The following is a 14,909-nucleotide window of genomic DNA, read 5'->3' as shown; positions in this document are numbered from 1 at the left end:
GCAGAGACTTTAACCCACTGAGCCACCCAGGCGCCCCTCATTTACCTTTATTGAGCTGCTGCTGATCTAAGGTCCCTAGAATCTTCATCTTCTTCTTTTTGTTACTTCGCTACCGTCTTCTGCCTTAGCGCTCATGGTTCAACATTTTAAAGTCTCTTGTACATAGACTCTCAACTCTCCTGCACCTCCGTATTTTCTCTATATCCCTCTGACAAAGCGGCAAACTCAAAGGGACAAACAGTACCTTTTCTTTGACCTAAACACAAGTGTCTGCGAGCTGCTGGTATAATGCGTACATTAGAGAGGATGGGAATCCCTCTAAATTGATTTTTAGCAGCCTCAAAAGGGGAAGCTGCCCAACCAGTCTCTCACTGTTCTTACTGGGTTTGGCAGCCCACCCTTTATAACAAATATTTCAAGCATTCCTTCTTGTCTTCAAACCCCCAGCTCCTGCGAATTACCCCGCATCCTTAACATTTGACTTCACCTCCAAAGTCCATGAGGAAGGAAGGAAAGAATGAAGGGAGGAGAGGAGGGAAAAGAGAGAGAGAGAGAGGCAGGAAGGAAGGAAGGAAAAGAAAGAAAGGGAAAGGCAAAGAAGGAAAGGCCCTTCCTGCCCTATCATGGCCTTTCTTTCCTTCCTTCCTTCCTTCCTTCCTTCCTTCCTTCCTCCCTTCCTTCCTTACGACTGGAGCCGTTTCGTCCTCCTGCCCTGAAACCTGCACGTTCACGTCCATGTATATGCAAACAATGTCCTCCTTCTTTCCTATTAAAAGCCAGGGATGGCATGTCTCTTCCATCTAAGGAGAGTCACTCAGCGTGAGGTGCGCAGACACTGTGGCCTCTCTTCTTCCTTGGACCATTCTTCTCCCTCAGATTCTCTGGCACCACCATTATCCTTTCCCTCCTTTTTTGTATTTCTCTTTTTCAAACTCCTTTTTGCCTCACAGCTGGCCCATGATGTTTTGGAGGGCCTAGGTTTTTCCTGTTGCTGTCTTGCAACCTAGTTTCATCATCTATTAGGCGATGAAGCCATGCAACTTTTCCCTCTAAATATATCTCGAATGTGACAGCTTTGTGCCGCATCTACTGCCGGAGACTGTTTCCACTGACCTCCTAAAATGGCTGCCTGGGTGATTCCTAATGACCTCTGTTGACCCTTTCTAATCAGTTTCCACACTGCAGGTTAACGTGTTATTTTGAAAACTCAAATTTTCTCATGTCATGTGAATGCTTAAACCCTTGCTATGATTTCATGTGCTGGAACTGTTAATTGTCCCCCAGAACTCGTCCATTAAAAATAGAACCCTCTCCAGCTTACAACAGAGATTTAACAGGGAACAAGGTTGCCCAGCTAGTGACTCTGTCTCCTTGCCTCTTTGTAGTCAGGTGTGGCTCGAACCCAGTGGGTAAGGGAAGGGAGTGACTTCTGGCTCTCCCAGGCAGCTTCCTGCCCTCTACTTACTTCTTCTTCCTCCTCCCCAGGGGAGCTGCCTAGGTCTCAAAGATGGAGGCCACTTGTGAAGGCTCGCAGAGCTGCCCAGCAATTCCGTTTGCTTTCCTCTGCTGTGTGATAGGAAAGGAGAAGAGAGTGAGACTGACTCACAGACCCACACACAGAAAGAGAGAGAGTCATTTTCTTGTTCAAGAGAGTTATTCAGGCCTAAGCTGTTCCCTAATGAATACTTTCACCATTGCACTTAGAGTAAAAAGCAAAATCCCTAATGTGGCCTCAGAGGCCTGGGGGACTGGTGAGCTGTGGGTTCTGCCTGCCTCCTCGTTTCCCCCTTACGTCCTTTCCTCCCATTCTGTATGTGCCTACTCTCCTGGACTTCTTTCAGTCTTTCAGAGATGCTGAGGTCTTTTGTGCCCAAGGCCTTCACACCTTTTATTTGCTCTGTCAGAAATGTTCCTCCCTCTGCTACTCTTCACCTTGTCTTACTAACAGCTACTCCTTTTTCACATTTTAACCCTAAGTCATTTTTCTGAAGCAACTGATGTCCCCATCTCCACCCCCACCCCCCATCGGGTCACCACACCAAAGAACTGAGTCAGTTCCCACACCTAAGTGATCTAATGCTACTGTAGTCGTGTCCTTAATATGTTATGAAATATCTTTTATTTAAAAATACAATATATAGGGGCGCCTGGGTGGCTCAGTGGGTTAAAGCCTCTGCCTTTGGCTCAGGTCATGATCTTGGGGTCCTGGGATCGAGCGCCACATCAGGATTTCTGCTTGGCTGGGAGCCTGCTCCCCCCTCTCTCTCTGCCTGCATCTCTGCCTACTTGTGATCTCTCTCTGGCAAATAAATAAATAAATAAATAAAATGTTAAAAAATACAAAATATATTAATACGTGTAAGTTAGTTAGTTTCCTGGATCCACTTCTTTTTATTTTCCCCTCTTTTTTTTTTTTTTGGTTAATATTTTATTTAGTTGAGAGAGAGAGAGAGAGAAAGCAAAGTGGGAGGGACTGAGGGCTAGGGAGAGAGAATCTGAAGCAGATGCTGCACCAAGCCCAGAGCCTGGTGAGGGACTTGATCTCATGACCTTGAGATCGTGACCTGAGTTGAAATCAAGAGTCAGATGCTTAACCGACTGCTCTGCTCAGGCGGCCCCTGGAGCCAGTTATAACACACATGTATGTGTGTTGATTATGTGTAGTTTTATAGCTCAAACATTCCCCTAAACATATGTTACTTAGTTTGGCATGTGTGTGGACATTATAAATGTGTTGCCTTGTTTTCTGTGTTCTATTTCTTGCTTTTGTGCTCATTATTATGTTTTTGAGATATTTCTATGCTTATAGGTAGACACTATTTCATTCATTTTCCATTTATTCCTACATATGTCCATTAATAGAATTTTAATAATCTATGTCATAACTCTACCACAGTTTGTTTATACATTCTTTTGTTCATGGACATTTGGCTTCTTCTAGTTACATGCACAAATACACGTGTCTGTGTTTTATATATATATATATATATATATGTACATATACATATATGTATATATGTGTATACATATATGTATATATATGCATATACATATACATATATGTGTATATATATGCATGTATATGTATATATGTGTTTATGTGTTTGTGTATATGTGCACATTGCAAATATTGCTGTCATGAGTACTTTATATATATTTTTAAAAAATAAGTTGTTCCCTATTCTATTTGTGATTCCCACCCTCCCCCGTCCCCAGTTAGGAGCCGTCAACCCAGAAGCATTTTAAATTCATTTCTCCACTTGGGAGATTTTATTTTATTTTATTTTATTTATTTTCTTCCTCAGTGTAAAAATGGTGGTTTTATTAAAGCATAGGGACAGGACCTGTGGGCAGAAAGAACGTCCTCTGCTCAGGAGAATTTTTAGATCACATAAGTAGAATGATTTTCAAATTCAATCCTGCACAAGGATTAGATTGTAATAAAAACTTTTCAAGGAGAATTTTTTTCTTCCATTTAGAGCCAAGATCAAGCAGGGTTTTTTTTATTTGTTTTTTTAATTTCCCTTTGAGGGGCCCTTTTTTAAGACTATAAAATCGCTGTTGTTTCCTTTGGAAAATCTTGGCTCTTAATTAGATTTCTCCATGTCATTAATCTCTAATCTGGTCCATTTGGTGGTTACCGTTGTCATTCCACCTGGCGTTTTGATACCAACGGCCACAGCAGAAGCAGCCTACTGGCCTTTCCCATCATATTCCTGTAAACATTGCTTTAAAACTCTGGCTGTTTTCATATTTAAATATATTTAAATTTACTCCCTGCTGGATTAATAATTACATTTTCAAATACAGCGTTCAAGAGTTCTGTGTAGACCAAAAAGTTGAACACAGAAAGATGGAAGCTTTACCTTTTACAACACAATGAAATGTGCTTCCCCAGCCAGGAGGTTCCGAAGGAAGTGCCCCCTTTGATGTCTGTTCTTTGTTTCTTAAACTGCTTTTAGTGATTCAAGCCTATAGTGATGTATCAAATTTTTTTAAACTTTCTTTCAAAACAAAAAGCAAAAGGTGAACGACTAAAAAAAACAGGTAACGTCATATAAGACTTTTGCAGGGAATAAAACACCCTATTTTCTGGTCATTTAAAAGCATACCAGAGTGGAGTGGGAATTGAGTGTGGTTAGAAGTCCTTGAAGGACTTGGCGTCCAAGTTCAGATGGGCAGGGACAACAACATGCATTAGTCTAAGGGACACTCAACACCGGCAGTGTTCCTGCTCTGTGCTTTGTGGGGGAGGAGGAGGGATTTCCTACCAGTCTGGCTTCACATATTGCCTCTATTGCTTGCTAATTGCATGATCCCATTAAGCCTTTCAGTTTTCTTGTCTGTAAATGGAGGAATAATAATACTAATCTCACTGGATATTTATGAGGATTAATTGAAATAATAAATAGAAGAAGGCTGGGCGCACAATAGCTATCAATAATAGTTATTTGGTTTCCGCACGGTAGCAACCAAACCACATCATTTTTATGAAGGAGAGAAATCAAAGAGCCTCTGTAATGCTATAGAGATTGGATGATGAAGCTTAGATAAATAATAGTTTTTAATTTTTATATTTTGCAGTCACTGTAATATAGATATAATTTGTTTAGGATGAAATTGTATGCTGATCAACTGACCAAATAAAGACTACATGTTTCTAAATGTCATATAACATGTTTTTTTTTTTTTTTCATATTGGATATTTGTAAAGAAAATAAAGTAGCTGGACATCTACCTAATTTTACTGAAATAGGGTCCAATTGAATTAAAGATTTAACTGTCAAGAATAAAGAAGACATGGGGGTGCCTGGGTGGCTCCATCATTAAGCATCTGCCTTCAGCTTAGGTCATGATGCCAGGGTCCTGGGATCAAGTCTCTCATCGGGGTCCCTGTTCAGCAAGGAGTCTGCTTCTCCCTCTCCCTCTTGCTTGTGCTTTTTCTATTTCTATCAAATAAATAAATAAAATCTTTAAAAAATTAAAAATAAAAATATAAGATAAAAAAGACATAAAGATGTGGGAATAAAGCATGCATAGAATTTTTAAAACAATTTTTTAGTGATGGCTGTTTGGTTGTGCGGGACATAATGTCTAGATACCATAATGGGTACATCATTATATCTGACAACATAAAAATTAAAAATTTTTATGCTGGATAAATGAAATTCAAACACGAGTAACAAAGTGGAAGCATTGTTGGCAGCATATATGACAAAGAAAATGGCAGTTAGTACAAAAAGAGCTCTTACAAATAAAAAATACCAGTGTAACTTTAATATTAGAAAAATAATATGAATAGATTTCATAAAAATAAATGCAAATAATATGCATATATTTAGAATGACTTACAGTTTACTTTGATGTGAAAAAAAGATTATGTAAAGAGTTTGTATGGGGCCCCTGGGTGTCTTAGTCTGTTAAGCAGTTAAGCGTCTGCCTTCCTCAGGTCTTGATCCTGGGGTCCTGGGATTTAGCTGTGTCAGGTTCCCTGCTCCATGGAGAGTCTGCTTCTCCCTCTCTCTCTTCCCCTACCCCCTGCTAAAGCTCTCTCTCTCTCTTACTCTCTCTCAAATAAATAAATAAATAAATAAAATATTTTTTTTAAGTTTTTCTTGTAAACTTCTATTTATGCAAAGAAAAATAGATATAAATGTTGATATTGGATATATATTAGATATTTTTCTGGAAAAATATCAAGAAAATATATTGGGAGCTGAATTAGGGATATGAACGTGGAATAGCAGGAAGACAGGAGTAATATTTTTTTGACTTTTGATTTAATGTTTTTCTAAAAGTGTTTGAAATTTCCTCTATGCCCCTGTATGTTTTACTATAATTTAAAAAATTAATGCAGTTAACATAATGTCAAAAATACATAAATTGTGAAGGGCTAAAATTAAGTAAATGTCATTAGGAACCAGCAGATAATTTTAAGTGTTGAAAACCATGTGCTATGTATCTTGAAAGGGAACTGTTGAAACTTGACTTTCTTGGGATGAAATGATGCATTCATTGGTGCTTAATGAGTTTTATTTTCCCCCAGACAAAGCCAAAGGACGATCAAGAGCAGGGACCCACTTTGACTCAGCCCGGAGACGGAGCCGAGCGGTCCTTTATCACATCTCTGGGCACCTGCAAAGAAGAGAAAAGAACAAATTGAAAATAAATAATGTAGGTGGTATGTGTGTACACTGTGAATGCTAGAGTTTCCCCTGGTGCCAATATTTGATTCACTAAAGAAAGGCTCCGATTACTCATTTATTGGCTTTCCTAGATGTTTTTGCACTTTGGTTTGTGCTTTCCTATAAAGAATAAAATAGAAAAGGTCAGCAATCATAAGACATTTCTGCAATAAAAGTGCTTAATCACAGTGTTAGTACAGCACAGAGATTAGAATATTACTGTAGTCAGTACAACATGGTAGAGGGGATACTGTGAATGGGGACCTACTGTTTACATTTTATGAACAAGATGGTGCACCAAGTCATAGACTACATATTCACAGCTTGTTGGTTAAAATTTCTCATATTTAATTGTAGTTCCGTCTATTCTGCACTTTATCTAATTTCACTTAATGTTTTTATCTGGGAGGACCATGAACACATCCAAGTCATGATTCCATTTAAAAAAAGTACAACCTCTACAAAACAGAGTCGGCAATTTCACACCATGGAACATTGGGTTTCAAATTCTGTGCCTTATATCATATGATTTTGTCAAAACTGGTACTCCTAGTAAATGACAGTTAGGGCTACTTTCTGCAACCTGATACTTTTCTGTCACAAGCCACAGCAAATAACTGTGCTTCAAAAAGGTGGTCCTGTGCACACACAACTTACAGGAATTCACATGAATTTTATAATTAGTTCTTAGCACGGAAAGATGTCGCTGAGAAACCCAGAACTCTGTCTGTTCAGTTATAGATATTCAGAGATAATTTTTCAAATGACAATAATATCATTAATGTGCATTGCGGGGTGTTCAGAACACAACGTCTTTGCTGGTGTGTGACTATGGGTGGTAGATACAAATACTCAGGGTCTAATTTGCCAGTGCCATTAGTAAAAGGCACATCAAACAAGCAAAGCTGTTTTGGAATCAATCCATGATCTAGAAGTCCTGGGAGTTAGGGACACAAAGGGTTTCTTTGGCTTCTTACTTTTTACACAGAAAGCTGGAGACTAGCTAACACAAATGCACTGATAAAACAGCCCTGTATCAAACATACAAAGTATCTGCTTCTCTGTGGTGAACAAAGAAAGATGCCTGAGCCCTCCCCGAGTGGGAGATCTGACAAGAAAGTATAACCAAGCTAGTTCGGCTTCGGTGTGATTTCCTTCTAGAAACCAGAACAAGAGGCTTTGATCCATCTGTGCTCTAGGACCATCGCCCCGTGCTGGGGCTGACCAGCCGGGCACCACCATGAGGAGTCACACACTGCTTCTTTTGGCTTGACTTAGGATAAAGATTTTCTAAGGACACCTGTGCCTTGGGTGTCACATTGATTTGCTGAGAGTCCAGGGATAGACTTAAAAGAGTGTACACCTCTTGCTCTCTGGATCTTTCCACTGGTTCCTATTGACATCTCCCTTCAGTTACTAAGCCAGCCCTAGTGACATTAAACAAGTTCCAGGAAGAAACAAAGGTAACTGCATCTGGGCTTGATTCTATGCAGGTCAACCAACAAAGCACCTAAACAAATATTAGCCAGAGATTCTATAATGCTGAAAGCTGACACTGTCTTCTACCCTTTAGCTAAAAATTATTTAAACATAGCGAGTATTATGAAGCTTCAAAATGTGTTTGCTGAACATGCTGTTTTTCCCTTTAGATCCAACAAGATACGGAACAGCACTTAAAAATCTGATTTAAAAAACCATAATTCCCACCACTTAGCTAATTTGGCAAATTGCCAGTCATTTAAGAAATACAAACATGAGTGGGGAACATTAAAATAATAGTAAGTAAGGATGTCTAATCAAACTGATCTGGCAATACAGGTAGTATCTTTAGAATTAGGGTACAGGTAGTATCTGTCTCTGTCTCTTTTCAAGGAGAACAGAGTAGAATGGCTAAAGACAGCAGGAAGAGAGAAGGATGAAGAAGAAAAAATGATCTGGATCATTTATCAGCTGAACAATCCATTTGGGGGGAATTCTGGTTATAGTAACATTCACACACAAATTCTCAATATTTTTACAACTCTTTGCTATTTACAAATTCCTTTCACTTAGCTCGTATTATTTGATTTTTATAGTAAGCCAGTACTAGATATGATTTTTATTAGTTCCACTTTAATGATGGAAAAGAACTTATTCAAGTTCTCAAAAGTGGAAGCAGGATGTGGGACCCAGCTGTGTGTCTTCTGACTCAAAGCCACTGTGCTTTGATATAGTTCTGTGGAATAGGATTCTGTGATTCAACCATACGCAAATGAGCTATCAGACCATTAGCCAGGTTTGAGAATCAGGATGTAACACCTTTTAGTCCTGGCTCTGACCGCCTGGTACAGCATAGAAAAGGCACTTAATTTCTGCTCTCCTTGATGCGTTACTCTATTATACAACAATGTGATGATGTAAAGGTCTCTAACACAAGGAAATGTAAAGATCACATGAGCTTGAGAGGAGAGTGCTTTCAGAACCCAAACATTATGAGCTGGATACCAGTGGTCCTCAAAGGGCAAGGCAAACGCTTTCCTGGGACTTGGTGCAGTGATCATAGAAACATTTTCCCATCTCCTTGCTCATTCATGTTAGTTTCAAAGAAAAGTTACAAAAATGGTTTAGGAAACAGTTACCTTAGGTAGGCTTTGGCTTTAACCATTGTGTTTCAAAAATGTGTAGAGGTTTAAGAGCTAAAACACCATTGGTACTAAAGAATATGCTTCGAAATTAATAAACGACATATAAATAAATTCAGAATTGTTGGTTGCATTTTTCCTTACTCAAGCCCCAGGTTTCAGGGTTATAAATAATAGATCTCTTTTCCCCCAGCTTGCTGAAAGCTTACTTTGCAATTATAAGAAATTTTCTTCCATTCAAAAGGCTTTTGATAAAACTTGACGAGTCTAGTTGTAAGAGAAGAGGAGCATCTATATTTTTTACTTAAGCGAAGTGTCATGATGTGAAGCATTGGAGTCAAAAACCCTTCACAAGTTAAGCCTAATTCTAGATATAATGAATTCTTAGTATCTTTTAAAATAATTTTAAGGAATATGTTTTAAGTACCCTATAAAAATGAAATAGTGTGATTTGTTTTCTGACTTATGGAGATAACTAATACATATTGTTGACTTTTTGTGTCAACATGACTAATGCTTCATGTAATCAGCCTAATCCAAGGAAAATACTTCCTGAGTTTTCTTAATCCTCTCTCCTAGAGCTGGCATCTCCCTCAAATGAGGTAAAGTTTTAATCTCTGTAATATGATAGCAAAAGACTTACTCAGATACCAATTGAGGCATTCCCCCATGGCTCCTCTACTAATGTCTTATATTTGAAAAAAAAAAAAAAAAATTATACGAGAATCTATCATGTCCTTCTGTAAACAGAAGTACTTATCAGCCTTCAGGTGGTTAATACTTACTGACCCTAACTCTATCTTCTCCTGTACACCTACCTAAACCTTAATGAGAAGCCCAACAGGTGTTTTATGCCAAAGCCCACCCTTTACATTTGCTTCTGAAAACCAAAAAATGATGCGAAAGAGGCAGGTCAAGTTTCAGGGAATTAAACAGAACAGAGATGCAGTGGCAGATGGGTATCAAAGAACCTTCTGGAAGTAGTGAAGTAGTCCCTCACCACGAAACCCTGGCATTATGGGGGGTGCCTGTATGGGTTGAGTGAGAATATTAACAGGAAGTGGAAACTTGTTGGGAATGCCTACCAAGGAGAAAGGTAAGGTAGGGAGTAAGTTACTATTAAGTTAGCAAAAATATTTGGTCACTGGTAGTTACCACTGAAGAGCTAAGTATTCCTGAAGGCTCTGACCTTTCTTGAATCCTCAAGTACTTCAGGAATCCCTGAACATTCCACACGAATTTGTCCTTTCCTCAATGGCTGAAACAAGAAAACATAATGTGACCTGCAAGTCACATGTATTCCAAAACTTTAAGGTGTTCACTTCATCCAACTTAACTTTCAAAAGTTTCCATTACCAATCTTGTATTTCTCATTAATTGAGGTCAAAGCAAGGTCTGCAAGTATCTGGTCATAGAATTGTCAAATTTCCACACATGCTATTGTTGGACCTCTGTTTGTCTCATCGCAATAAAGAATTGTTCATCAATTTGGACTGCTTTCTAAATGAAGTGCTTTCGCAGTTATAAAACTCCAGCTATTCTGCATTTAATCAAGCTGCACAGTGAAACTGCCTTTCTCCTCCTCTGACTTGAATAACTCTTAAGTAACCAACCATGTCTTACGTTAACATCTCTGCAAGGGCTAACAAGTGTCACAATGAATCCATGCCAGTGAAGGGTATGAGATATGGGCTCGCAACTTGAAACCTCATCAATAGCTGCAATGCAAAATGCAGGTGGTTAGCACAACCTGGTTGTATTTTGGAAGAAATGTAGATAGCTGTTAACCTTACAATGTCGATCATATATCTCTCTCCTTTCTGGAAAGAAAAAAAGGTACCTTTGCTATTACTAGAAGAATTTCCCGTCCAATATACCCTTTAGATAAGGACTGTCATCTCGAAACTACAAGAATATGGAATGTCCCCATGACCATAGGAATGGAAATGTATCTTTTTGTTTTCAGCATGTAAAGGATTATACTTGGCAACTGTGGGTGTTTATAGGTGACATTCTAGGTAATGAGCAATTGTTCTAAATGAACAAAGTCTAGATTATTCACTTACCGCTTATGACTAAATTCTGCACATTCCTGTTACTTAGAGCAAAGATCTCTGCTCAGCTTCAGTATGTGCATCTCTACTGTTTGCCTCCCCACCTTCTAAAAGTCACTTGTAAACATGTGTTGGCCTTGTGTGTAGGAACAGTCCTCCTCACAGAACTGTGTTTAAGGCTGTGTGATCCTTGCTTCTAATGTTGTGTCTCCCTTCTCTCCTTTTTGTCTTTATCCACAGAATGTTTTTGTAGATAAACCAGCATTTCCGGAGTATAAAGTTTCCGATGCAAAAAAGTCCAAATTCATACTTTTGCATTTTAGCACTTTTAAAGCTGGCTGGGACTGGCTTATTCTGTTGGCGACGTTTTATGTTGCCGTGACCGTACCTTACAACGTTTGCTTTATTGGCAACGATGACCTGTCCACGACTCGGAGCACAACAGTCAGTGACATTGCAGTGGAGATTCTTTTTATTATAGGTAAGAACCAACGGCTGCTTTCCTAGAGGATTTGCATAGAGGAAGTAAGTGTTGTTCCAGATTTTTCTGACATGAATTTGAACTAAGATCCATTTGCATGGGCATGACTAAGCCTCGGATGCAAATTTTGGAGAAATGCATATTTGGATTTCTGAAAATTGCCTCTTCCAGCTTTCTCACTGTTCCTTTAATCAAACAGGTCTAAACCCATGTTTTGTGTGTCTATCCTTGTGTTGTCAAAAATGGGTTAAAAAAGGCTTAATGGCTATTTTGTTGGTACTCTCACATCCATCATGATCTTAATTGCACAGGGTCAGAGATGGGGCTTGGCCAAAATCCATCAGTGGTCTAATAATGGTCCAGACTTGGGCTTGGTTCTCCATTCCCTTCCATGCCTTTGTGGCATGTTGGTGGCTCTTGTCATAGTTGGCCTGGTTGCAGAAACAGGCAATCAGGAGACGCAGAGAGTATCTGATTTTAACCTAAAAAGAGGCCCCAAGAGATGCTTGCTAAGAATATTCATCTCTAGAATATTGGGAACCTCAGCTGAAGCTGTCTGTGCTCTACTCTTATAAGCCTCTTATTTCCCTGTCCCTTAAATCTTCATCTGTTTATATCAAAGCCTAGCTCTTCCTTGTTCATTTTAAGATGAATCCTATAACTCCATTAAGGCTTAGATTGACTCCTTGACTCCCTGTAGAGGGGTGGTGTGTGTGTGTGTGTGTGTGTGTGTGTGTGTGTGTGTGTGTGTGTTAGATCCTTAGAAAATTGCAAAGGTAGTACAGAAATGTCCCTTGTCCCTTAGTTCTGGACCATCACTGGTAACCTGATACCTGCTTCTTTACCTAGCCATGGTGATATAGGGCAATATCCTTATTGTAAAGATGAAAAAAGTGTTTGGAAAATGTTTTCAAGCATGTAGGTGAACAAAGGAATGATAAATGAATCTTAAAAGTTCAAGGAAAGAAAATAAATGAGGCAGGTCCAATCCTTATTTCAGTCGTGATGGTACTTTTTTCTCTGTGCAGCTGATAAAGCTTTGGGACCAGAGTGGGTTCTCTAACTGAATGTCAGCACATTTCATCTGGATGAGTTTGTATGCTCTTGGTGTGGCTTTGACACCATTATTACCATTGCATTTACTGGGAACCCCCTCCCCCCTTAAAGCTGTTAGGACCCCTGCTTCCACCCCAAAAGTGGTTGCTGTAGTATGTAGTATGTATTACCACTAGATGGCGATGTTGTCTACTTGGGTAGCTTGGCAAGGCTACAAAGTCAAGGAAATAGATCTGTAATTTTTTTTTTTTTTTTTAAACCTGTTCTTCATTACAAATGTGTAACTGTAGTAAAGGGTTACTGGTCAATAGCAAATAACAGAAATCACTAGTCAATGGCAAATAACAACATTCCACCTTGCACACATTTGGGTGTATCCATAAGCAAATCCTCTATGGTTTTATAAACTTTTTCTTTGCTAACCTTCCATGACTTCTCCTACCCACCCATGACATGTGCATAAATTAGCACTCTAAAAAGACTTCCTGTGATCTATTCAAAATTCTCAAGAACAAGAACAGTCACTCAACATGTTTATTATGCCCGAGTATCTGCTTAACAAATATTTCATGTCATTATTATTAATAATGTTGTTATTTACAACTCTGTTATAGGGACATGGTTATATCTTGAAGTTTCCACTTTTCCTTGTTCTTAGATACTTGAAATTCTATGGGCTTAGAAGCTGCTTCTGTACTACAGGCTCACTGGCCGATGATGATACATTTACACTCAGAACTGACACTTAGGAGAAAGATACTTTATACAATTTTGGAGGGTTGAATTGGTTGGTTGGCTTTTTTTTTTTTTTAAGGCTGTTTTCTTCTACTAAACCAGAGAGTCTGGCTTGCCCCTTGCCAGTTACCCCTAAATCTTCTGTATTCTTTGTGACTGACATTTCTGCTCTGCTGGGACAGCAAGATGATTTTCTGTGTAGGCAATACCCACTCCTTCCAAGTAGCATGACAAAGAAATGGAAATTCGCTCTTGTTTTTAATGCTGTTTACCTTCTATATAGATTATGTTAGAATTTGAGATTTTTGGCCTGCCAACAGTTTTAGAGGGATCCCAGTCTGGAATGCCCTCTTGAATGACATGTCTTCATAAGCAGGAAAAACTTGACTGCTCTTTGCTATGGCTGTCTTCTTGCTCTTTTTCTTTTAAATGAGTTGAAACGTATCTACAATTTATTTTAACAGATTTGGAAAAAGAGTTGAAAATTTCTCAAAGAAAATCTCCCAGAACGTTTATTCTATGAAATATTTCACAAAGGTGACCTAACAATGATCACTGAGGAATAAATCAAAATAGTAAGAATAAGAGTGCATAACCTGTAATACTGTAATTTTACAATACTAATAGGGCAGTGCTTGTACCATTTAATAGTTACCAGGTTGGTATGTGTGGCAAAATCTATATGCATATTTAACATGTTTCTTTTCTATTTATAGAATAGTGTTATTAAATTGGCATCTTTTAATCAGCTGGGTCAGAACTGTTAAAAAGTAGTTTAAAAGAGGTTTGGGAAGGAAAGGCTTTCGTATAGCAAAACATGATGCTTTCCAAACATCTTCTTGATTAAACCACTCTATACAAATGTAAGGTGATGGGATTATTTTCTAAATGGCGAAAATGAAGTGTTCCATGAAAAAAGAATATATAGTCAAAGTGAAACTTGAAAGATAATATCTCTTTTTTGGTAACTCAAAGTGTGCATTAGCTTTGTAAATCCTCCGAGAAATTCAATGATCAAGAAATGTTTAACTGTGATTAATCCAGCATCTCCTAATATTACTTTTACCTCCCAACTGATTTCTCTCCAGGCCACTAAGTAATATTCTTTTGGGAAGACAGACTTAAAAATATTCTTCCCTGATAAATTCACTATAAAGTATCTGAGTATTATTATGTTAGCCAAACTATAAAAACGAATGGTGAGTTTGAAACTCCCTTAACTACTCCCTTCATCTTAAAATAAATTGCTCTGTAAACCACATTAATTCTTTAGGATCAATAGGATGTAAGGTTTGACTATAAGTTACAAAGTGGTTATGAAATTACTTTCAGTTTGAAAGTCATCATGTATAATTTAGCTGCTGACTCAAAGTCTTACAGAAACTTGCAATGGGAAGTGACCTACTAGTAATTTATCTAATCCAGTCTTTCTTACTTTATGGGTGGGAAACTGAGCCCTAGTGATATGCGCAAGGCCGTATTACTAATTGGTGGGACATTCAGGTCTCCTGGTTTTCAGATCAGGTTTCTCAAGGGTTGATAACCAATGTGATTTCATTTTCTGAAAAATTCTACTCAGCTTGCCTTCTTTTATTTATAGCAATGAGACAGAAAATGAGAGAAAGAAGTACCAATTTCGTTCTCTTTCTTCCACGAATGCAGAAATTAATAGTTTTAACCTTTGCAATGTTGGTGGCAGAAATTGTGGTATGCCCATAGATCCAATAATCACTTACCCCTTACCCCTTTTCCTTATCAAAAGCCCAAAGAACCCAAT

The 14,909-nt window shown here is 38.4% G+C and overlaps 1 protein-coding gene across 1 annotated transcript in view; it reads left to right on the top strand.

Moving 5' to 3' along the window:
- KCNH8 (potassium voltage-gated channel subfamily H member 8) overlaps positions 1 to 14,909 on the top strand; it is a 373,933-nt gene that overhangs the window by 201,687 nt on the left and 157,337 nt on the right. Inside the window, exons 4-5 of the mRNA XM_059390865.1 lie at positions 6,047 to 6,174; positions 11,101 to 11,341. Of these exons, the coding sequence (XP_059246848.1) occupies positions 6,047 to 6,174; positions 11,101 to 11,341 (369 nt within the window). The remainder of the gene's footprint in view (positions 1 to 6,046; positions 6,175 to 11,100; positions 11,342 to 14,909) is intronic.

Source organism: Mustela nigripes, chromosome 2, assembly GCF_022355385.1.
Source record: "Mustela nigripes isolate SB6536 chromosome 2, MUSNIG.SB6536, whole genome shotgun sequence".
NCBI classification, from domain to species: domain Eukaryota; kingdom Metazoa; phylum Chordata; class Mammalia; order Carnivora; family Mustelidae; genus Mustela; species Mustela nigripes.
The sequence above is the reverse complement of the archived record's forward strand: the minus strand, read 5'-3'. Positions and strand labels throughout refer to the sequence as shown.